Below are 24,280 nucleotides of genomic sequence, written 5' to 3' on the forward strand. Positions count from 1 at the left end.
AGGGGTGATTATTCTTAAAACAGACACCACCCAAATAAAGTTACATTCCTATAGGGTGAGGGTGTAGTGGGTTTTAGTTAAGGAAAGAATTTACTTAGCCTAAGGTCTAACGTGATTTATATCAAACGTTAATACTTATTTCTTCTATATATTCATTAATGTGTGTAAGGGCAGGGGATATGGAGACTTAGCAACAAACATTGGCTCAACAAATGAAAAACCCTTCACCAATACAATTTCTAATCAGCCCATTACACTTATACTAATAATTTTCTAACTTTTCTAAAGAACCTGTTTTTAGAAGGTTTAAAGCATCTCGTGCCTCTCACAGTTGGGAGGCTGTGAGCAATCACATGTGGCCGGACAAGCCTGTCAGGCAGGCTAGAGAACCTTCAGAGGAGTTTGTAGGTTAAAACACTCTTGTCACGCCCAGGGGTTTTTATCAACTGGAGCTCTAGGTTAACTCCTTCTCCGAAAGAGGTGGTGGGGGACAGCCCCCCGTAAAGTCAGAGGTGTAGGTGAGAGCACAAAGTAGTAAGGTAGGCAGGCTCTGGTTATGGGGGTAGATGCTTGAGGATTTCCAGGGGGACTCCTGAGGCTCGATCCCGCCTTTGCGTATGTCAAGCCTCCTTCCTCATGACCTTTGCCATGGGCGGAGTGCCTCACGCCGGCCCCCAACAAGGCAGGAGAAGAAGGGGGTTACCAAGGATGAGATGGTTGGATAGCAACACCGACTCAATGGACATGAGTTTGAGCAAATTTCAGGAGATAGTGGAGGACAAAGGAGCCTGGTGTGCTACAGTCCATGGGGTCACAAAGAATTGAATACGACTTAGCGACTGAAGTCGTAAGGAAACGACAACCCACTCCAGTGTTCTTGCCTGGAGAATCCCAGGGATGGGGGAGCCTGGTGGGCTGCCGTCTATGGGGTCGCACAGAGTCGGACACGACTGAAGTGACTTAGCAGCTAACGGCTGAACAACAGTAGCTTCTAATTGGCTAGATTCGCTGACTTGCCCTGTGGATTCACTGTCACTGCCTAGTCTCCTGATTATTTGGGGCTGGGCAGGGGTGGGGGGGAGTGATCATAGCACACACCCCAGTTGTCACATTGTTTGTCTGATTCTTTGAATAACATTTGGCTCCTTGTTAGATTTTAAGCTCCCAAACGACAGAGACTGAACATGACCTGGACGTGAAATGCATGCTTCCTTGGAACCCTGTTCATTCCTGTGTACCCACTCCAGGCACATGGGGAAAGCTTGCTACTTACTTGGTATTAATCATGCTACCGCAAACTGCACAGCTCTTCAGGGTTCATGCTAAGTCACTTCAGTCGTGTCCGACTCTGTGCGACCCCATAGACGGCAGCCCACCTGGCTCCCCCGTCCTGGGATTCTCTAGGCAAGAACACTGGAGTGGGTTGCCATTTCCTTCTCCAATGCATGAAAGTGAAAAGTGAAAGTGAAGTCGCTCAGTCTTGTCCGACCCTCAGCGACCCCATGGACTGCAGCCTACCACGCACCTCCGTCCATGGGATTTTCTAGGCAAGAATACTGGAGTTGGGTGCCATTGCCTCCTCAGGGTTCATGCTAGGAAGCAAATCTAAACTCACCCACAGCCTAACCTTCAGTATCTCAGGGAGTTCTTTGGAAATAAACAATGTCATTCATCACCTGGCAATGCTACAAACTGTTGGGCATGGTGGGGCTGAGGGTTTACTTGCTATGTCCTCTTTGCCACACTCTACTCTCATCACTGATATTCAGAAGAACGTGGGTTTTCAAACTGTCCAGTGTTTTTATTTATTTTTTTTAAGAGACAGTGAAGCAAAGAGGAAGATCAAGCATAAGTAAGATGTGCATTTCATTTAAAACTTTACTTGAACAGTTCCTTTCCACTGCTTCCTCACCAAGAACATTTATGAGAGCATCTGTGTAGCAATAAAACCACTTGATTTAGTGTATTTATTTTCTTTTCTTAATTTGCTCCTATAGGCCTTATCTTCTCAGTATTCATGTGGTCTTTTATTTAATTTAGTGCTTGTTATTATTTGTTACATCCCATGCAATGTCTTATGGCTGAACAAGATTATAAATACCCTAGGGCTAGAACTGACTTGTTGCAAAATATCTTGTAAATGTCTTCAGTAAGTACTTTTAGTTGATCGATCTAGGGGCTTATCTTTGAGAAACACTGAAATCACTGCGGAAGGAGAGAGAAATGGGGATAACCAGCTCATCAAATTAAAGCCCATTTATGAGTTTTGGCCAGAAAATTGCCTTTGCTTATTTGAGTTTACACCGTGAATTTTCTCCTTGTGAAAGTCCTAGGGTGAATTCCAGCTCTAAAGAAGCTTCATATGAACCTGATTCTGGTTCACAGTTCACTGTGTACGATTTTTGCCCAGTGGTTCAGTAGATGTTTTGATCATGGTAATCCCTCTTTGTTGAAATCTGACGGACACAGATGATGGTTTTCTGAAATCTCTTGAACAAGTAAATGACCGCGAAGAAATGACCCAGGTGGCATGCATGTGATCACACCTCCCACTCCAACAGTGAAGTCAGGACAATTGGCACTGCTGGCTAGTTTTCTCCACCATGAATTCTCTTCTAAGCCAGCCTCCATTCCAAGGCCTATGAGCCCTTTGGAAAGGGCCAGCATTTCTCCATTTCTTGGCTAATTCCTCTTCTAAGCTGAAATCTTTTTTAAAAAATTTACTTTTTTATTGAAGTATAGTTGGTGTGAAAAATTGTGTTAATTTCAGGTATACAGCAAAGTGATTCAGTTACATGTATACATTTATATATCAATAGTCTTTTTTTCCTATACTTTTCCATTATAGTTTACTACAACTTATTTAATATAACTCCCTGTGTACTACAGTAAATCTTTGTCGTTTCTCTGTTTTATATATAGTAGTATGCATCTGGTAATCCAATATCACGATTTATCCCTCCCCCCATTCCCCTTTGGTAACCAGATACGTTTTCCATGGCTGTCAGTCTGTTTCTGTTTTGTAAATAAGTTCATTTGTGCTAAGTTTTAGATTCCATATGGAAGTGATATCACGTAATATTTGTTCTTCTCTAACTTCACTTAGGATGACAATCTCTAGGTCCATCCATGTTGCTGCAAATGGTAGGATTTCATTCTTTTTTATGGCTGAGTCTCAGTTTAAATTTTAAGCCTTCATCCAGAAGAAGCAGAAAAAGAAACAAAAGGGTTAGTAATAGAATGAAATCTCCACCTGGAAGCAAGGGAGAAGGTGAATAGAACTTTCACCATCATCCAAAAGAGAATATGTGCCAGGAAGACTGAGATTGGTCAACCTAAAGCTCCCAAGGCCCTGTGTGCAGAGGGTACCAGTAATTCATTACCAAGCTACATGTCCCCAAGTTTCCAGTCTCCTTGACCTCAGGCAACAAAAACAAACAGGAAAAACCAATACTGTAGCCGCACTACCTTAAATTCCAACAGCAGAGGAAACATTTAAAGAGCAGAGTTGTTTTTAGGCTGAAGCCTACAACTGGACCCCTTACAAGGAGCCCCAGCTCAGGTCTCTTGTTCATCACTGTGACACAGGCTGGGACCTGGCACCTAGGACCCTTTGCTACAAAGCCTATACCTGGAAAAACATCTCCTCCACAAAATACAAACTATCAAGGACTAAAAATAACTGTGTGCATGCACAGTTGGGGCAAATTATGAAGAATAAGACACAAAAAGACAGAAAAGCCCAATTAGCACTTCTGAAGAGCCGGGAGCAAAAACAGGGTGCTGGGAGCAAAAGCAGAGGACTGCGCATGCCCCCTGCACTCAACACCATCAAAGCAGTGGGCAAGCCACCTCAGCCACCCCTCTGGCTGGACCCCTGGACCTGCCCCCTACCCTAACCCCATATAAGGAACCAGCTCACCACCTCAATTCAGGAAGCGACCAAGGGCAACTAACTGTTCTGATTCTCGCTGCCCCCTGCTGCAGCAGGGGCCCCAATAAAGCCTTTCCTGAGTTTCTTGTCTGGCCTCTGATCAACTTCTATTGATTAAGGAGGCCAAGAACCCTGGGGGTCAACAAAGAATGGAAACATTCCTCACTGCCATTCTGGAGTCAATGCTTCTCTTTATTCCTTCCCTGGACCCTCTTTTCCTTTGACTCTACTTCAATTACAGGTCTGTGTGCTTAAAATAATTGGATTCTTGACAGTTTCTTTAAACAGTCACTTTTACTTTGCTGTTGAAAACACTGAAATCATTCCATTGTAATTTTTTACCACATACTCTATGTGCAAATAATTATGAAATGAGTATTATATAGTTCTGAAGATAATTTTGTGTGAAACACATTTTTTTCAAGGTTTTTCTTTGCTTCCTGCTGCTGCTGCTGCTAAGTCACTTCAGTCGTGTCCGACTCTGTGCAACCCCATAGACGGCAGCCCACCAGGCTCCCCGTCCCTGGGATTCTCCAGGCAAGAACACTGGAGTGGGTTGCCATTTCCTTCTCCAATGCATGAAAGTGAAAAGTGAAAGTGAAGATGCTTAGTCGTATCCGACTCTTCGCGACCCCATGGACTGCAGCCCACCAGGCTCCTCTGTCCATGGGATTTTCCAGGCAAGAGGACTAATGCTGGTGACTCAAGAACACCTTTTAACTGGGAAAAATTATTAAAAATCTATACAAATTAAACTAGGAATCCCCCCTTTCTGACCCAAATTCCTTTCCCTCCCTCAGTAGTAACCACCACTGAGATGGTAAATAAATGTCCTATCTTATTTATAAGCATTTATATACATGTATGGATAATAGACTTTTAATTTTTTCATGTAAATGGGATTATATGACACGTATTATTCTGTAATTTGCTTTTTTATGTAACTGTATAGCTTCAAAGTCTTATTTCTGTATAAGTAAATAAAATATTAATAGCTTTCCTGGTGGCTCAGATGGTAAAGAATCTGCCTGCAGTATGGGATACCCAGCCGGGTTCGATCCCTGGGTTGAGAAGATCCCCTGGAGGAAGGCATGGCAACCCACTCCAGTATGCTTGCCTGGAGAATACCCATGGACAGAGGAGCCTGGTGGGTTATAGTCCATGGCGTCGCTAACAGTTGGACACAACTGAGTGATTAAGCACACACACATTATTTTAAAAGACATACATTGTGGTACATAATAGGGAGTAGGGATGTATTATACTTAATCTAGCAAACTACTGCAATATAGTTGGGTTGTTTCCTAGAGAAATTATGAGAAATGCTCCATTATCTTTGAACAACAATCTTTGTGCAGATAAATACTTCCGAGGAACTCCTAGAAATCTAACTGTGCGTTCAAAGGATATGTGCATTTTAAAAAGCTTGATTGAGGTATAACTCACATACCATAAAAGTTTCCCACTTTAAGTATTAGTATATTTATGTTTATACGGTTACGGTGAAGAGTTGTATGACTGTCACAATTTTAAATAATTTCTATCATCCCGCCCCCAAAATCTCGTGTTCATTTGCAATCATTTCCCTTTCCTACCACTGGAACCACTATTTTGCTTTCTGTCCCTATAGTTTTATCTACTCTGAACATTGCATACAGATATAAGTGTACACTATATCATCTTTTCTGTCAGCCACCTTTCACTTAGCAGAATGTTTTTGTTTGTTCATGTTGAAGCAGAGAAGGCAATGGCACCCCACTCCAGTACTCTCGCCTGGAAAATCCCATGGATGGAGAAGCCTGGTAGGCTGCGGTCCATGGGGTTGCTGAGAGTCAGACATGACTGAGCAACTTCACTTTCACTTTTCACTTTCATGCACTGGAGAAGGAAATGGCAACCCACTCCAGTGTTCTTGCCTGGAGAATCCCAGGGATGGGAGAGCCTGGTGGGCTGCTGTCTATGGGATGAAGTGACTTAGCAGCAGCAGCAGCAGCAGCATGTTGAAGCATGTATCAGTACTTTGTTCCTTTTCATGGCTGAATAATATTTCATCACATGGATATACCACATTTTGCTTATCCATTCACCAGCTGATAGACAACTGGATTTGTTGGTCCACCCTGGAAATTATAGCACAAGAAGAGTGATCATCAGCAGGGGTCACACACAATAACCAAGTAGAAAAGGAGCCATAAACATAGAAACAACAAATTTAAAAGGACCCAATAGTACGTCCAAGACAATACCTAGCCAAATGTCTCAGAGGAAACACCACTTGATGACTTTAAGTAGACAAAACCTCAATATGATTCTACAAATTATACAAGATATTGATAAGGCATACCAGACTCTGGCATTACCGTCTTTCTGGGAGAATGGGAAGATGTTCCAAAACATCTCCAATTGATAATCAGACTGCATTTTCTCATGAGAAGAAAAAAAAGGAGAAACTATAATTGTGAGACTGTGAAGTTATCTTATAAGGTTTTATTTACCCTAAGACTTTGGAATAAAACACTTCATTTTTCATTGTATTAGTAAATGTAAGCTGGGTAGTAGTATTCTAATCCTTTTTTTTTAGCTGCACTATAACATTTTAAATCTTATCAAACATATTCACACATTATCGACCAAGGGAGTTTTACAGAAACTAAAGCCTGAAGTGTTAATATTGACTCAAGTCAATACTGTGTTAATTGACCTCTGTTTTCTTTCAAATCTATGACTATACTGTAAGAACCACACAATGGTCTAATGAAATGGACCAATGGCCTCAACTCTGTCACCTTGGAAAACTGCCTAGTTATTCCAAAGATGTAGTTATTCCTCAAATTACTTTTGTAGCCCACCTTCTGCATTGGCCTTTGGAGCTCATGGTATAACCCTAGACATAGAAAATCTTCACTGCCCGGAGTAGATATAATTTTTTTTAAAACAGTCCAAAGATATTGGAGCTGGGTGAATGAGCTGAGTAGTAATTTGGGGATGAAAAATAAGGGCACAGTTATAAAGTAATTTGACTCTCCAAGGCTATTACAACCAATAGTATAATGTAATCATGTCTACAGTTTCCCAAAGTGACTTCTTTGAGGATGAAATTAATTTAGCTGAATAAGCAAAATAATTCCATGGTCATACTTATGCCATACGTGCTCACAAGCACTAAAACGTGGCCCTTCCAAAAATATATCTCCCACTCTTCTACCAAGCTACTTAAAATGCAGAATACTCTGATCTGAAGAACTAACAGCTGCTGCTAAAATACCACATATTCTAAGTGTAACATAATATTTTAGCATGAATTTGCCTGACAGAATAAATTGCCAGCCTTGACTGACATAAGACATGAGGACATAACTGATTTGGGGGGGAAGACCATCAGAGGGGAACCCCAGATCCACCTTCTAACCCTTGAATTGAACACAGCACCCCCCACATCCCTTCCAGACATCCACCTTAAATAGATCAGACAAAACACAGCTGTATGGTCCAAGCATGTGGTGATTTTTATTAAGAATAACTTTGGTTCTAAGAATTCCACCCTTAATTCTGTAATACTTTCCATTAAAAACAATTATACAAGAGCAAATACAAAAAATATTAAATTATGAAAACAAATCCATTAAGGCTCCCTTTATATATATTATATACACTCAAACAAGTGAACATTTTTCAGAGTAGAAGAATAAAGTCAACTGTGGTAGCTTAGAAAGCAACACTACCTTCCTACTTGGAGATTAGAAAACACTGAGCTATTTTAAGAAAACCATAGAGTGGAAAAATGGAGCCATTTTTGTCAAAAAGTGGCTCAAAGCCCAAAACTGCTCAGATGTCCTAGAGTCCTAGAGGTTTGGACTGTAGAGTATTGAAGTGTGGGGCAGCAGGGAGGGAGAGAATGATGCCTTTTTAAACTCAAGCTTATGAGCCGGGCTGACCTGGCAACTTCAAAGAGCTTTTCTATCTGTACATTCCACTGTTTAGCGAGGAAACATAACTTGACACTATTTACAAGTCTTCTTTCAGCCAGACCTCGGCCTACCAACCACTACTACTTTTGCAGAGTTGTGAGTGAGATTGAGAGGGAAATGCTTTTAGAATTTAGCTTTTCCCAGTGAAGCATGAATTCTAGGTAAGTTCTAGGAACAGAATTGGTCCTTCTGAAGAAGCCTGTCTGGGCCCTTGAAAATTTTATCAAGTGGCAGAATTGCTTCAAGGATACAGGATCTAAAGATCTTGCATATCCAGCTGGATTAAAGGCTATGAGCTAGTTTTGAATCTTCATTTTATAAATCGCATCACTATTTCGTATACACAGAGAAAGAACTCTAGTCAATGTGCAATCAGAAATGTACTTTCAAGATGCTTAGTTAACGCACTTTCTTCTTGCAAAAAGAAGGATGGGAAAAAATAGTTATCCTTCCATCCTTCCAAAGCAAATTACTATACAGCAACATTTTATCCTAAGCACCTCGTATTTTATTCATATAATACTTGCTGATGAAAGAAATAAATGTTTCAGGTGTAGTCCACATGTTCTCTGACTAGCAGTATATTATCTATGCATTTACTTTTGTCTTGTTCACATTAGGGATGAATAGAAGCCTAATGGCCAACCATGAAAACTGCAGAATTCCCAGAGAAAGCTAATTTCTACTAGGATGATTAAGGATTCAAAAGCTTAGGATCCAGCTTTCTTTGATTCTTGAATTATAAGAAGAGCCTTCAATGTCGAACTTACTGGATGAATAATTTCTACAGAGAACATACTGGATCCACACAGATTCTTCTAAACCACCCCAAGTAGAAATGCTTCCCCTGCCCATACTGACGACAGAGAATGGATTTTGCATTAAGAATCTGCTGTCAAGTTGGTAACTCGGGGTTCATGTGGAGGATAGTATGCCAGTTGGAGAGCACAGACTGAGTGTGCCCCATCCCCTCAGCTGTTCCTGAGAGATCAACAGTGGTCATAACATCATCCTTACCAACAGTATCACCATCACAGAAGTAGGGATGAGACAGTCTTCCTTCACAAGGAAAAAGGGCAAAGAGCTGGTGATCATTAGAGAATTGCAAAGCTTGGATTCAAATAATATTCAAAATGCATAAATGCTATAATTCTTCCAGAGACCAGTTCATATTCATTTCACATCAAAAAGCCCAAAGAACTCTTCCTTCCCAAGCTTCCGGTGGGAGCTTTCCCCATACTGTTCTCAGAAGAAACCAAAAGACTTGAACACACTCCTTTGACAATGAAGTTGGGCTATTCGGACTAGTTTTTATTTCTCGAAGGGCTGGGAGATTATTTCACATGAAAGGACTAAATGAGCAAGAAATTAAAAACAAAAATGAAACAAAAGCCCTAACAGTTATCAAAGCAATACCCGGATTTGTAGGACATACCTTCCCTGAAGTAGAAGGTCACCGTGAAGCCTCAGAAACCCAGCAGGAATGAAAATAAGATCAAGATGGACATTTACAGAGTTTTGTTTCTAAATTTTGTTTCTGTATTTTTACACCTCCTCATCCTATTTCTAAATGTTAATGTCAACAAAGGTAAGAGCTGTGCTCAACATGAATATTAACATTCTCCAGTGTGAAGCCTAAACTGCGTGAAAGTGTAAATGAGACAAGAAAACGGAATTTACAAACGGTGGATGTAACAGATTCAATGCATTTCTGTGCAATCTAAATTACTGGATAGATAAGAAAGGAAGAACGAAAGGTGTCTGTCTCCTTTAGGTTTTGAAAGAGAAAAGGCTCTGTGGCCCACTAAACTTGGATTGAAAGAAAAACCAAGTAGTGCAACTCTCAAGAATTTATTCCAGTGTCCTCTTCCCTTGTTTCTTGTTGCTGTCTTTTAAAAGTCTTTGAACACAGGTCCACTATCCCACCTTAAGTGCTGGTCAACATCCTTTGTTTGGCGAATAGGAATTGCAACAGTCACAGATGACTCACCCACCCGGATGGGAGAAAAACCAAAATCAAACCCTTTTGAAAGTAACAGATCTCTGCTGGCTGGGATTCACTCCAGGGGCTTTGGCCCTGAGCTTAGGCGCTGGGGAGGCCCCGGCACAGGCCTTCTGTGTGTTGGGCTGGGTGCGTGGTCTCTGCAGCCTGGACCTACGACTCCTGGGTTTGCGCCACTTCCTGGCCTGTTCTTCTGAGATTGCCTTTAACTTTCACAAACTCTGGGGCATTTTCTTGCTCTTCTTGCAATTTCTGTTTCTCAAGTTCAAGCTAAACAGAATTCAGAAACAGGAGAATTATTTACCAAGTATTTACAAAGGGAGAGGCTTTCCAAAACACTGTTTTCTCTTCCCAAAGGCCCTAATACTTCGATTCCCAACAGAAGAAAACTTTCTCCTGTCTCCACTTTAAAATATATTTATATTTTCATATATGTGGTGGGATCTAGGTCCTGGGGTAAGAATTCTGCACAGAAGCAGCAGCCCACTGGTTGTTGCTGAAACCCTGGGGGGTGACAAGAACTTGAAGATCAAGGCTAAGGATGAAAACAAGAGCTGAGGGAAACACACATACATTGTGACTGAAGCTGAACTTCACTCATGTGCTTGAGCTCCAGCACTGAGCTGTAAATTCAATGGTAGTCCCTGGCTTTGGCTGTGCCTTCCTGATCTCTTCTAGACCCTCAACAGAATCCTTCTCTTTATCTTGAATGTCTTTTAGTCCACCTGCAGACATCTGTCTCAGCTTTTCCTTTCACTGTATATAAACACTTATATCTGACGTGCCTGGGAAATTCTGGACAAGGTAAGTCAGGGAAAGACAAGTACTGTATGATCTCTCTTATATGTAGAATCTAAAAACAGAGGGTAAAATGGGGACTAGCAGGGACTTAGGCTGGGGGAATGGGAAAGATGCAATTAAGGGTACACACTCACAACTTTCAGAAAACTAAGATCATGGCATCCAGTCCCATCACTTCATGGGAAATAGATGGGGAAACAGTGGAAACAGTGGCTGACTTTATTTTTCTGGGCTCCAAAATCACTGAGGATGGTGATTAAAGCCATGAGATTAAAAGACGCTTGCTCCTTGGAAGGACCAACCTAGTTATGACCAACCTAGACAGCATATTAAAAAGCAGAGACGTTACTTTGCCAACAAAAGTCCGTCTAGTCAAGGCTATGGTTTTTCCAGTGGTCATATATGAATGTGAGAGTTGGACTATTAAGAAAGCTGAATGCCGAAGAATTGATGCTTTTGAACTGTGGTGTTGGAGAAGACTCTTGAGAGTCCCTTGGACTCCAAGGAGATCCAACCAGTCCATCCTAAAGGAGATCAGTCCTGGGTATTGATTGGAGGGACTGATGTTGAAGCTGAAACTCCAATACTTTGGCCACCTGATGCAAAGAGCTGACTCATTTGAAAAGACCCTGATGATGGGAGGGATTGAGGGCAGGAGGAGAAGGGGACAACAGAGGATGAGATGGTTGGATGGCATCACCGACACAATGGACATGGGTTTGGGTGGACTCCGGGAGTTGGTGATGGACAGGGAGGCCTGGTGTGCTGCGGTTCATGGGGTCGCAAAGAGTAGGACACGACTGAGCAACTGAACTGAAATGAACTCCCAACTAGAAGATAAGTCCTGGAGACCTAATACATAGTCCAGGGGTTACAGGGAGCAAAGCAATTATAAACATGAACATTAAGAAACTAGAACGCTCCCAACCACTAGCTGCTGCTGCTGCTGCTGCTAAATCGCTTCAGTCATGTCCAACTCTGTGCGACCCCATAGACGGCACCCCACCGGGCTCTGCCGTCCTTGAGATTCTCCAGGCAAGAACACTGGAGTGGGTTGCTGTTTCCTTCTCCAATGCATAAAAATGAAAAGTGAAAGTGAAGTCGCTCAGTCGTGTCCGACTCTTAGCGACCCATGGACTGCAGCCCACCAGACTCCTCCGTCCATGGGATTTTCCAGGCAAGAGTACTGGAGTGGGTTGCCCTTGCCTTCTCCACCCCACCACTAGAAGAAAGGGTAATTATATGACAGAGGTGTGGGCTAACATTACAATGACAATTGTGATACAAATGTATCAAATCAATGTATTTTCCCTCAAACAATATTTTATGTCAACTATCTCAATAAAAAACCCCCACCTTTACCCCCAACCACCCTTACTTGCTCCAACTTCTGCTGCCGTTTTAATAGTTCTATTTCCAAGTCAGATTTCTTCTTTTGTGCTTCTTCTTCCTTCTGCTTTATTACTTGATCTCGTTTTCTCTTTTCCATCACTTTCTGCAGTTCTGGTTTATTCTGAGGGGCAAGACCCCTGCAAAAAAAGCATTAACAAATCACTTTGCTGAACACCTCAAACTAACGCAATACTGTACTTCAAAAAAAATTTAATTGAAAAAAAGTAAAAAAAAATTAAATTGAAAAAGTTTTTAAAGCATTAACAAAATTTTAAAGTTGTAATCTAACGGATGCATCTTTCATGATCAGAAACTTAGGCATCAACCACAGAAGGGTCTAGTGACTTAGCATGACTGTGACGCCTACTACCAACTAAGTCAGCACTGAGGAGCCTCAGAAATTCACAAGCATAAAAGAAAAGGGCAAGAGCATCTTTTTAAGAGTAAGCAAAACCCACCGCTCAATAAAATCTGTACTGCATGCCAGATACTAGGCCATGCAAGGGAGGCTAGTGTCTGTGGTTTTGGGGGAAAGTTCAGGAATAGCACGCTCATTCAGAGCGTGTGATGGTCACCTATACTGGAGAGGAAGTTGCCTCCACCCAGAATTCCAGGGGAAGTTTCCCAAGATGGAGCCCCTGACCCCAAGTATTAAATGCAGCCTGGAGAGAAGCTAGCAGAAAGCTCACAACAAAATGGCCTGGAAACCTCCTCCAACCCTCCCTCTTTCAGACTTGGGAGAGGATTCTCACACATCCCAAGGCACACCCAAGGTTCCATCACTGCTGGGGTCATGGCCACGGCGAATCCAGATTCCGATTCCCAGGCCAGTGCTCTGGAACCATTTCAGACACACAGTTCAACTGCTGACAACGCTTGGAAGCCAGGCTTCAGGGAGCGATGGATCAGGCTGCCAGCTCTTCATATGGGGCGAAACAAAACCCAAACTCAGGTCATTCCCTGTCAATTCTCATCTGAAAGGTCTGAGCCAGGTCAGGGGAAGGACATTCACTGACACTTTCGTAGAAGGGATTTCTATGCTAAAGTCAGCTGGGATTTGCCCAGTCTCCATTTCTTCAGCCAGGGTTGTTGGCCAGGTTGTTCCTCAGGGTTTGTCCAGTCTGGACTCCCCCATGCCCCGACCCTCTGTGCTGGCTTAGCTGCCCACCTCCTGTTCACTGTCCTCCCTCTCTTGAGCCAGGCTCCACTGGCCCCTAAAGTGTCTCAACTCTGTATTCACACTGATGACAAAAACACAACAAGTTACAGAACAGGAAGAGCATTATCAAGATCAGACAGCCAAGGGGATAAGTGACAGTGCTATCACACTCGCACCCGCGAGCACACACACAGCCACAACAGGGACTCGTGCTTGTCTGGGCTGCAGGAAACCAGCTCTGCTGGATCAGCCCAGGACCAAGGAGCCCCATGTGCCTCCCTACCCACTTGCCGGCCTCAGTGAGGATATCATCATTGAGGAGTCTGTGCACTGGGCCCATCAATCTCCGTGGCTGTTCTCCAAACTACTCCAATCAGCTAAGGCAACTAATCAACTAGGAGTCATCTGAATAACTTAAAGAATTTCCAAAACATGTTCTGGTTTTAAGAATCTCAACAACACCCTTGCTTCAATCTCTTTCAAGTTCACCCTATCATATTTTGCAAACTAATCACACTTGCAAACATCACACTTCCTCATCTATTGGAATTTTTAAAATTCTGGCATCTCTCCTCTTTACCTACTTTTAAAATCACAATAACTGATTTTTTCAAAGCTGCTGTTTGTAAAGTAAAGATGAGTATAATCCATCACTGAAGATAAAGGACACAAAATAACATGTATGTCTTCCCTTTCCCCATTTTCATTAGCAGAACCTTTGGTTTAAAAAAAAAAAAAGAAAATATTAAATTCAGCCATATTTCCAGTGAAACAGAAGAGGCTATTTTGTGATTTAATTACAATCTGTTTCCTAGTTACTAACATTGCATGAGGAGGAGAGAAGTATAGACAGACTATTCCAGAAACCAAATCTTTACTGAGTGCAATAAAAAAGTTGCTTACGGTACTTTCCTGCTATAGACTTAGGAGTCACTGAGCACTGGAAAGTCTGTTTGTAAATAATCTGAGAAAGACCCACTGAGCTTCAGGACTATTAAAAACTCTCACTATGACACTTACAGAGTTAAGGGATTTACATTAGAGAATTAAGCATTTAGCTACCTGCACAATTTAGATTTCAAACTATAATTCACTGAAGAAACTAACCTCAACTGTTATTAAGTGCTTCTGGATTATGCAAAAGCTGTTGAACAAACTGATGTATGATGCATTAAGCTGGCACTCTACAGAAACATGTGAATGGGTTTAACTAATACACATATTCATTTTCTGTTCAAAGATTTTACCCAATAGTGCAGTAAGATAAAATATTTAGTAACACAAAACTCAGGAAAATGGTGCTTATATGATAAATGTCCTGCACTTATAATAGTCAAGAAGTCATACAAATTGAATTAATATTTTATTAAGCAGCTCACTTAACTTTGTGCTAAATGGAAAAAGGCAAGCACTATCTATGTGATTCTCTGAGTCTAGAACTGGATCAGACTGCACAGAGAGCATACACAGGCAGAAATTAGTTTCTCTCAAGTTTCATAAAAATGACAGTATAAGCCTCTGCATGACAACATTGATTATCCCTTCTGACATATACAATTAACACGAACTTTCAATCCCTTGATGACTGACAACTTGGCCTGGGGGCCATGGCACCACTCAAGACCAACAGTTATTCCCAAATTGCTTACTTTGACTTTTATAGTGGACCAAGTTGGTTTTTTAAATTAGTAAGTCCTCTTTGAAAAAAACAATGTTTTTTAGGGCTTCCCTGGTGGCTCAGATGGTAAAGAATCTGCCTGCAATGCAGGAGACCTGGGTTCGATCCCTGGGTTGGGAAGACCCTCTGGAGAAGGAAATGGCAACCCATTCCAGTAATCTTGCCTGCAAAATCCCACGGACAGAGGAGGAGCCTGGTGGGCTACAGTCCATGCGGTCACAAAGTGTTGGACATGACTTAGCAATTGACACTTTGAAAAAAAAAAAAAAAGTTAGGTGACATATACATATTAGCAAGACAAGACGTGAAAGCGCACCTCAACTCCCCCGGTCAACATCTACTGGGCACACCACTTGCATGGTATTCTAGGTGAATGGTGGCTCTGAAAACTGTACAAGATAGAGGCCCTACACCCATAGACTGCTCCCCACTTCTGTGTGCATCTGTGCTCAGTTGTTCGATTGTGTCCAATTCTTTGTGACCCCTTGGACTGTAGTCCACCAGGATCCTCCGTCCATGGAATTTTCCAACCAACAATACTGGAGTGTGTTGCCATTTCCTCCTCCAGGGGATCTTCCCAACCCAGGGATGGAACCTGAGTCCCCTGCATTGGCAGGTGGATTCTTTACCATTGAGCCACCTGGGAAGCCCTCCCACTACTGCATCCACAGATAACTTCCCATCTAGTCTGTGCTCCCCTATACTACCTATACCTTTATCAGAGCACAGAAGTGCCAAAATTTTGCCACGCCTACAATGAGACATTTAGGTGGTTTCCAGTTGTCCCTGATGGAACATAAGGAGGCGAGAGACTTCCTCAACCATTTATATCTGTCCTATCCAAGTATTTCTGTTGGCAACATTCTCAGAAGCAGAACCGCTGGCTAAGCATCTGCATATTCTGGATTTGGATGTGGATGGTCAAATCACTTTCCAACTAGGCTGCAACAATTTATATTCCCATCGTCACCAATGAAAATGTACAGACAACTTTTAAAGGTCCCTTTCACTTTTCATAGAAATCACTGAACACATCTGGGGCCGACTGGACCGCCCCACCTCCACGGCGGCCACACTTAAACCTGTGACAAGGAAACCATCATGCGGGTCAGCACCGGGCAGAGGCAGGTCTTGCACAAACCCTAACACAACACACTCCCTTCCCCTGCCTACCCAGCCAAGCCTCTTGGCCTAATATTTTCCTTTATGGGGGAGGAGGAGGGTTGCCTTTGGTTCTCCAGCCCTTGATCTTGAATCTTGGAATCTTCTGGTTTGGTCAGCCCACATCTACATTGTTGACTGAGCCCTTTATACCTGCATGGATTCAAATGCAAATATTTCTACCTCAACTTCCCTTATTTTCTTTTCATGTTGCACAACAATAAGCATTTATTGAGGAACTAATTGTTTGTCTAGCAAAGCACGCCAACTGCAGAAGGTCCTGGAAACTGCTGACTGAAAGGTGCAAGCCAAAGATCCAACAATAGGGATGCAGGGTAGCTGGGTATTCTATATTTGTCCCAAAGGACTCTTTTTAAAAGGGCTTCCCTGATGGTTCAGTGGTAAAAAACCCACCTGTCAATGCAAGAGACATAAGAGATGCGGGTTCAATCCGTGGGTAGGGGAGATCCCCTGGAGGAGGGCATTGCCTGGAGTATTCTTGCCTGGAGTATCCCATGGACAGAGGAGTCTGGCAGGCTACAGTCCATAGCGTGACCAAGAGTCAGACATGACTAAAGTGACTTAGTATGGATACTCTTTTTAGAGAAGGCGGATTCTCTCTAAATTATATCAGAAATAAGCACTCTTGAACACTGATCTTTCAAGTATCAAAAATAATGCCTCTTGCAATCTGCCATTTTATGGAAATAGCTAAAGACTCTGAGAACCCTAACACAAGGTCCTAATCGTCAGACCAAGTGGCATGACCAGATCAAAATATAAAGACTTTTTAGGGACTTCCCTGGTGGTCCAGTGGTTAAGATTTCATCTTCCAATGCAGAGGGTGTGGGTTCAATCATTGGTCAGAGAGCTATGATCCCACATGCCTCTCAGCCAAAAAAATCAAAACATAAAACAGAAGCAATATTGTAACAAATTCAATAAAGACTTTAAAAATGGTCCACATCAAAAACATCTTTTCAAAAAAAATTTAAAGACTTTTAGCCTGAAACTTAGGTGGGTCCAGAAGCTGGCAAACAGAAGAGCAGAATCCTTGAAGGAGTACGGGACGCAGTGTGAGAACACCTATGAGCATGTGCTCTCCCAAGCATGGACTCTGCTTTTGTCTTCTGATCTCTAGAAGGTGCTTCCAACAACTCTTTGAACTGCAACAGAGCTTTTAGCCAAATATGCAGCCACAAACAGCAAAGGTTCCACAAAGCTTGTTCTGTGATCTCAGTTCTGTCTTCCTCTCCTATTCCTACCCCTTCTTCTCAGTTATATATTATTTTTAAAATTGTTTATTTATGTTTCTGGGCTCCAAAATCACTGCAGATGGTGACTGCAGCCATGAAATTAAAAGACGCTTACTCCTTGGAAGGAAAGTTATGACCAACCTAGATAGCATATTCAAAAGCAGAGATATTACTTTGCCAACAAAGGTTCATCTAATCAAGGCTATGGTTTTTCCTGTGGTCATATATGGATGTGAGAGTTGGACTGTGAAGAAGGCTGAGCGCTGAAGAATTGATGCTTTTAAACTGTGGTATTGGAGAAGACTCTTGAGAGTCCCTTGGACTGCAAGGAGATCCAACCTGTCCATTCTGAAGGAGATTAGCCCTGGGATTTCTTTGGAAGGAATGATGCTAAAGCTGAAACTGCAGTACTTTGGCCACCTCATGCGAAGAGTTGACTCATTGGAAAAGACCCTGATGCTGGGAGGGATTGGGGGCAGGAGGAGAAGGGGACGACAGAGGATGAGATGGCTGGATGGCATCACCAACTCGATGGACGTGAGTTTGAGTGAACTCCGGGAGTTGGTGATGGACAGGGAGGCCTGGCGTGCTGCGATTCATGGGGTCGCAAAGAGTCGGACACGACTGAGTGACTGATCTGATCTGATCTGATTTATTGGGCTGTGCCAAGTCTTAGTTGTGGCACTTGGGATCTTCAATCTTTGGGTTGCAGGATTTTAGTTGGGGCATACAGGATCTAATTCCCTAACCAGGGATCGAACCCAGGACCCCTGCATTGGGAGTGAAGAGTTTTCACCACTGGAATACCAGGGAAGTCCCTCATTCATATTATTATTAAATTTGATTCATAGCTGTCTTTGAAGATATATATAATTAGAGACATACATAATTCTATATTGATTTCAACCCTTTTTTATTCCAAAAAGCTACTGTGTCACCTTGAGAAGACTCTTTAGCCTGGTACCCTGAACAACCTCCCTTCATTCACATATCAAATTAGAACAATTCTAAAACAACACACACTGGGTTTCTGAAAAAAAATCATTGGATAAAATATGGGAAAGCCCTTTACAAGTTGCAGAAAAGTCAACAGAATTTCATTACAGTACAAACTAGTCAGCAAGTATGACAATCCTTTAACTTCCCTGCTGGTTCAGATGGTAAAAAATCTGCCTGAAATGCATGAAACCCAGGTTTGATCCCTGGATTGGGAAGATCCCCTAGAGAAGGAAATGGCAACCCACGCTAGTATTCTTGCCTGAAGAATTCCATAGACAGAGAAGCCTGGCAGCCTATAATATAGTCCATGGGGTCACTAAAAGTCGGACATGACTGAGCAACTTTTATTCATTCATTCATACATACTATTGATGTGATACTATTATTTGGTACTTAGAAATAAAAAGCCAAAGTTGTGAAAAAGCATGTGTATTAGAAGATGAATGTAAGAGAAGAAACCACTTTAGAAGTCTTTACTCTAAAACCAGTTGTATTTCTAATAAGAGGATTCTACCAAACTAAGATTTTACCTTTGAAAAAAACCTAAAGAAGTAGGATAAGATATACTCACTTGATTTTGCAACTTTTATTTTATTTTTTTAAATATACTTCTACAACCAGATCAGAACTCTTCAGAGAAAAACAGGAAAAGGCAATAGGGATTTTTCAGATGCTGCGGCAGGGTAAGTAGAAAGATGGATGGTGCTTACTGAGCACGTCTTACATAGGTCAGGTATTTTAGTAGATGTTTATACACGTTCTCCTTCATTTTCATCTTTATAAAAAAGATTATTTTTATCCCTCACTTAATACATGAAGAAACAGATCTCAGGAAGGAAGACCTTGTCCAAAATCATAAAAGGCTGGGAAGATCCCCTGGGGAAGGGAATGGCAACCCACGCTAGTATTCTTGCCTGGAGAATCCCATGGACAGAGGAGCCTGGCAAGCTATCCATGGGGTCACAAAGAGTCAGACGTGATGTAGCGACCAAACAACAAGTTAAATGTTGAACCGGATCCATACCATTTCTCCCTGACCTCAAAGCCCACGTGCTGTCTACACCTTGGTGCTCAAGAGAACATGAGCATTCTCTAAAAGCAGCTGAGCTGGGCCCAGCTAAGAGGTCAGCTGTGCAAACAAGCAGAGAAAAGCACAGGAGAAAGGCCAACAGGAAGATGCTGCATCCTCACAGGATGTATCTACTCCAGGAAATCTGGAAACAGATTCACTGCACAAACCAAACCAGTAATGTTCTACCTGTAGAGGTATGACCCAGGCTGCTACATACATTTCTGCAGAATAGTCTAGAGCCTCTAATTCAAACAACAACTATGCTGCCAATTTTGGTTTACTTTTGCCTCTATTTCTGACATGGAGGCTTTTTGTAGATGTTACAGAAAAAACACAAAACCAACAACAGTTTGAACTAGAATGTTTCTCAGAGATCAGCTAAGTATCCTAGTGCTATTTGACAGACAAGGAAACTAAGATCCAAGAGATAAAGACAGTCAGAAAATTTTTTGTTCAGAAAACCATTTAGCTACTCTCTTTTAGAGGATATTAAACTTTCCATCTTCCCAGCAAAATGCAGATGCGGTTTCTCAGGAACAGCTTCCAAATTCTCTGGCCTACTGAGGAACTTACATAGTCCTGTTTTACTTTGGGCATGATGATACCCCTTTGGTTTTGTTGTTGTTTTAACTTTTATGTGATGCAGACTGGTAGAAGTTAAGCACTTATTAAAAAAGGATCAAACTCACATTCTGTTGAATAAGGGTTAACCCAGCAGCACGCTGTCGTGTTGGGGACAGAAAGCAAAACACATTACCACTTCTGGAGGGAGAGATGTAATCACAGAGAGTTCCCAGGACGGGAGTTAGGAGTTCTGGCCTAGGTATACTCAGACGGAGAATTACCAGAAAAATGCCCCCTCATATCCTTGTTAAAAGGTTTTATTTTTAATTAAGCCTTCCTTCCAAAACACTACCCCAGTGCTTAGCTTTGTCTGCACATCTTTCAGTTCAGTGAGTAGTAGCCACCCTTTCACCAGGGCAGAGCAAACAGTGAGTGGATGAGTGATCCAGTTTCACAATTCAGATCAACAATTTTAGTCTGAAGACCCAAAAACAGTTCTAAATGAAGCTTAACAGATCTTAGAGAAAATAACATGTGTCTTACATACTCAGGTCTACATCCTCAGCTCTCCTAGCCCAGTGGTCTTCCTTAGAATCACTTAAGAGCAGAGTACCAGCCATTAAAAAAAAAAAATGAAATAATGCCATGTGTGACAAAATGGATGGGCCTAGAGACTATGATACAAGGCGAAGTCAGAAAGAGAAAGACAAATACCATATGATATCACTTACTTGTGGAATCTAAAATACGACACAAATGAACTTATCTATGAAACAGGCTCACAGACACAGAAAACAGACTCATCGTTGCCAAGGCAGAGGAGAACAGGGGAGGGATGGATTGGGAGTTTGGGATTAGCAGATGCAAACTATTATATACAGAATGGATGCACAACAGAGTCCTACCGTACAGGGAACTATATTCAATGTCCTGTGATAAACCATAATGGAAAAGAATATATATTTACATGTATAACTGAACTACTTTGCTGTTCACCAGAAAGTATCACAACATTGTAAATCAATTATATTTCAATAAAATAAATTTTTTAAAAATTTAAAAAGCAGAGTACACCAAACCCAACAATCAAAATTACATTATGACACAGATGGAACTAACAAATGGTTTACAAGGAAGACAGAAGGTAAATGTTTTACTCCTCTCCAAAAAACAAATAGTAATAATAAAAATGATTGTAATCATTTAAAATGCCCCCTAAAAACAAACAAATGAAAACACAAGAAAGGGGGTCCTTATCTATTGTTAAGTCAGATGTGGTTCTAGAGACTTCTCTCTGCCACTCTACAAATGCTGCTGCTGCTGCTAAGTCGCTTCAGTCGTGTCTGACTCTGTGTGACCCCACAGACAGCAGCCCACCAGGCTCCCCCATCCCTGGGATTCTCCAGGCAAGAACACTGGAGTGGGTTGCCATTTCCTTCTCCAATGCATGAAAGTGAAAAGTCAAAGTGAAGCGCTCAGTCGTGTCTGACTCTTAGCGACCTCACGGACTGCAGCCTACCAGGTTCCTCCGTCCATGGGATTTTCCAGGCAAGAGTACTGGAATGGGGTGACATTGTCTTCTCCCTACAAATGCTAAGGTTGGCATTATCTGGTTTTCATGTTTCCCCAAATATATGGGGAAACAATGTACTTCTCTTTGATGAAGGACATGTTCTTTTATCCTTAATCCAGCCTCTTGTGTGCACATTCTAAAGTATGTGTCCATCTGAGAAGGGGACTCAGGACCACAGAACCCTGAGTGATCCTGGGGGCAGCAGCTGAGCCTATAGACGGGTTTACATCATGGATGTTCTGACTTAAGGATGCACGAAGGAATAAGGAAGCTTTCAACATGGTCAAGAAACAAATCTAGTTACCTCAAAAGTCCCCTAAGGAAAACTTTGCTCAAAAAGCCATCATACCTTTTCTGATTCATAAGAAGTTCTCTGTGAAGGTCTTGATGGTTCCGGGACGTCTTAACAGGATTGACTAGTTTCTGAGGCCTAATGAGTTCAGGATTGTCATCGTCTATATAGTCTGGCTCGGCCATGATGTTTCTCGGGATGAGATACTTGTCCCTGGAGTCAGAATCCTCAAGTGGGCTGTCTGAAACAGAACGATGAGAGTCACTGTGGTGTCGGTTCAGACATCTGTCCACCCAGAGCAGAGGCCTGGGACAGCCGAGCACATCCTCCAGGGGGCCTCCGCCACTTCACTGGAAACCCTCTGAAGCTCTGTCTTAGCCACGGGGGGCAGCGAGGAGCAGGAGGAGCCCACTTGGTTCTGGGAGCAGACAACTAAAGCACAGGAGAGTCCCACAGCCAGACGGGTCCCCACCAGGCTCACCGTGAGCTTCAGGTCACACAGGTCCTGCCCACCACCGTGTCTGAATACCCGCTGAACCCAAAATGAGCACCTGGGCACCAGACCCAGGTCCTTCACACTCCCTTCAGCCTCCAAATTAAGACGTTCTAAAAATATACAGAGCCCAGAGCCCACATAAGAGGCCAGCAGCTACCCAGGGGCAGATCAGCCTTCTTATCCTGCCAGGCTACTGTCTCCTTCCCACTCCTGTGAGCACCCTGGAGACTTCATCCCGTTCATAGCCTTTTGCATCTTTCCTCAAGTGGCACCTTCTCAGAGAGCCCTGACCTCCTCCTAACTGCCCTGCTTAAACCTGCAATCCCACCCCAGCCCTTCCCTGCTTCCTCCAAACCACAGGTTGACTGACTAGTCACTGGCCACCTAGAGCAAATGCTCCTGAGGGCAAGGATTTCATCTGCACACACACCCCACCCCCCAGCTGCCAGAACAGTGCGGGCGCAGGGGGAGGAACCAGGCAGCAGAGCCCAGCTCTTCACACTCGTTGTCTAGAAGGAAGAGGAGGCTTCACTGGAGAACAGAACAGACCACCCAAAGTGGCTTATTTCTGGGCTTGGACTCTGTTATCAGTACGTGAAAGGAACACATGACGTGATGACCCCTGGGTCCTGTGTTCAGTTTAAGTGCATGTGTGTAGAAGCCCCTGGAGAGTGGGGCACATGTCTCCTTCCTCTGTCCCCTGCAGCCTTGATACACAGCGAGCACCATATGAAAACGTGTTATATTTTGTGAGAAGGAAAAGGCATGGGGGCAAGAGCTGGGGGGACATGGCTGGCTGAGTGCAGGCTGAAACCCCTGTGGTCCACCTGGCAGGTATCCGATTACTGCGGACCCCTGGGCATGTCTCTCAGCGCTTACCCAACCCTGCTCCCTCTCCGCAACACACATAAATCTTTCAAGATGTCATTTTATGCCTCCCTGTCCTGCAGGATGACTAAATTTTCCAAACCACAAGTCAGAGGCAGGGCCTCACTACAGCAGAACATCTGACAGTGGGACTTTCCTGGCAAGTCCAGAGTACATGCGTGCTAATCTGGCAAGAGCCGTGCCCCCAGATGGAACAGGGATCTGAGAAGAGGGCAAGGGCAGGAGGGAGGATCCCATCTGAGCAAGCTCACACGCAGCACTGCCCCCTGCCCCCACCTCTCCAGGTGAGTCGAGAGAGTGGTCCCCCTCCCCTGCATCCTCAGAGCCCCAGCAGCACCACGCAGATGTATTTCCGGTACAAGAAGCATCCTTACACCTGGGAGGGCTTCCCCAGTGGCTCAGTGGTAAAGAGCCTGCCTACCATCACAGGAGACACGGGTTTAATCCCTGATCTGGGAAGATCACCTGGAGAAGGAAATGGCAACTCACTCCAGCATTCTTGTCTGCAGAATCCCATGGACAGGGGAGCCTGGCAGACTACAGTTCATGCGGCCACAAAAGAGTCGGACATGACTGAGCGACTGAGCGCTAGTGCACACACACACCGTAACCATACATATCTGTCTATTCTGTGAAAGAGCCAGAACCAGTTCATCTCCAGTTTTAAATCCGAGGGTCCGGCCAAGTGTCTGGCACATGGCAGAAGCTGAATAAATTTTGAACTTAATCAAATCTGTAATAAACAGAAAGAGGACAGAGCCTCTGTGAGCAAGCTCCTAGATGGAAGACAGGCTCCATCTTTATTTCTGCCCATGACCAAGTGAGAGAGTGTGTGTGTGTGTGTGTGTGTGTGTGTGTGTGTTTACACACGGGGCAGGGGTGCAGGGAGGAGAGACGTGGCTATGTGCTTCCATGGACTCTGGCATGGGGGTGGGGGAGTGGGGGTATAATTGAAAAGAATAAAGATGCAATCTCAAGTAGAATTTAGAAATAAGTAAAATGGGTCCAGAGGCCAGTAGCTACAAGTAGGAGTCTTGGGTTTCAA

General features: G+C 43.1%; 1 protein-coding gene across 2 annotated transcripts in view; it reads right to left on the minus strand.

The window, feature by feature from the left end:
* Positions 1-7,417: 7,417 nt before the first annotated feature.
* FAM107B (family with sequence similarity 107 member B) overlaps positions 7,418-24,280 on the minus strand; it is a 221,262-nt gene continuing 204,399 nt past the window's right edge. For both annotated transcript variants that reach the window (XM_055543866.1, XM_055543867.1), the window contains 3 exons: positions 21,909-22,092; positions 12,084-12,234; positions 7,418-10,174 (listed from right to left, as the gene is read on the minus strand). In XM_055543866.1, coding sequence (XP_055399841.1) covers positions 10,058-10,174; positions 12,084-12,234; positions 21,909-22,092 — 452 coding nt within the window. In that variant the 3' untranslated portion in view covers positions 7,418-10,057. The remainder of the gene's footprint in view (positions 10,175-12,083; positions 12,235-21,908; positions 22,093-24,280) is intronic.

Source organism: Bubalus kerabau, chromosome 13 (assembly GCF_029407905.1).
Source record: "Bubalus kerabau isolate K-KA32 ecotype Philippines breed swamp buffalo chromosome 13, PCC_UOA_SB_1v2, whole genome shotgun sequence".
In the NCBI taxonomy this organism is placed as follows: Eukaryota; Metazoa; Chordata; class Mammalia; order Artiodactyla; family Bovidae; genus Bubalus; species Bubalus kerabau.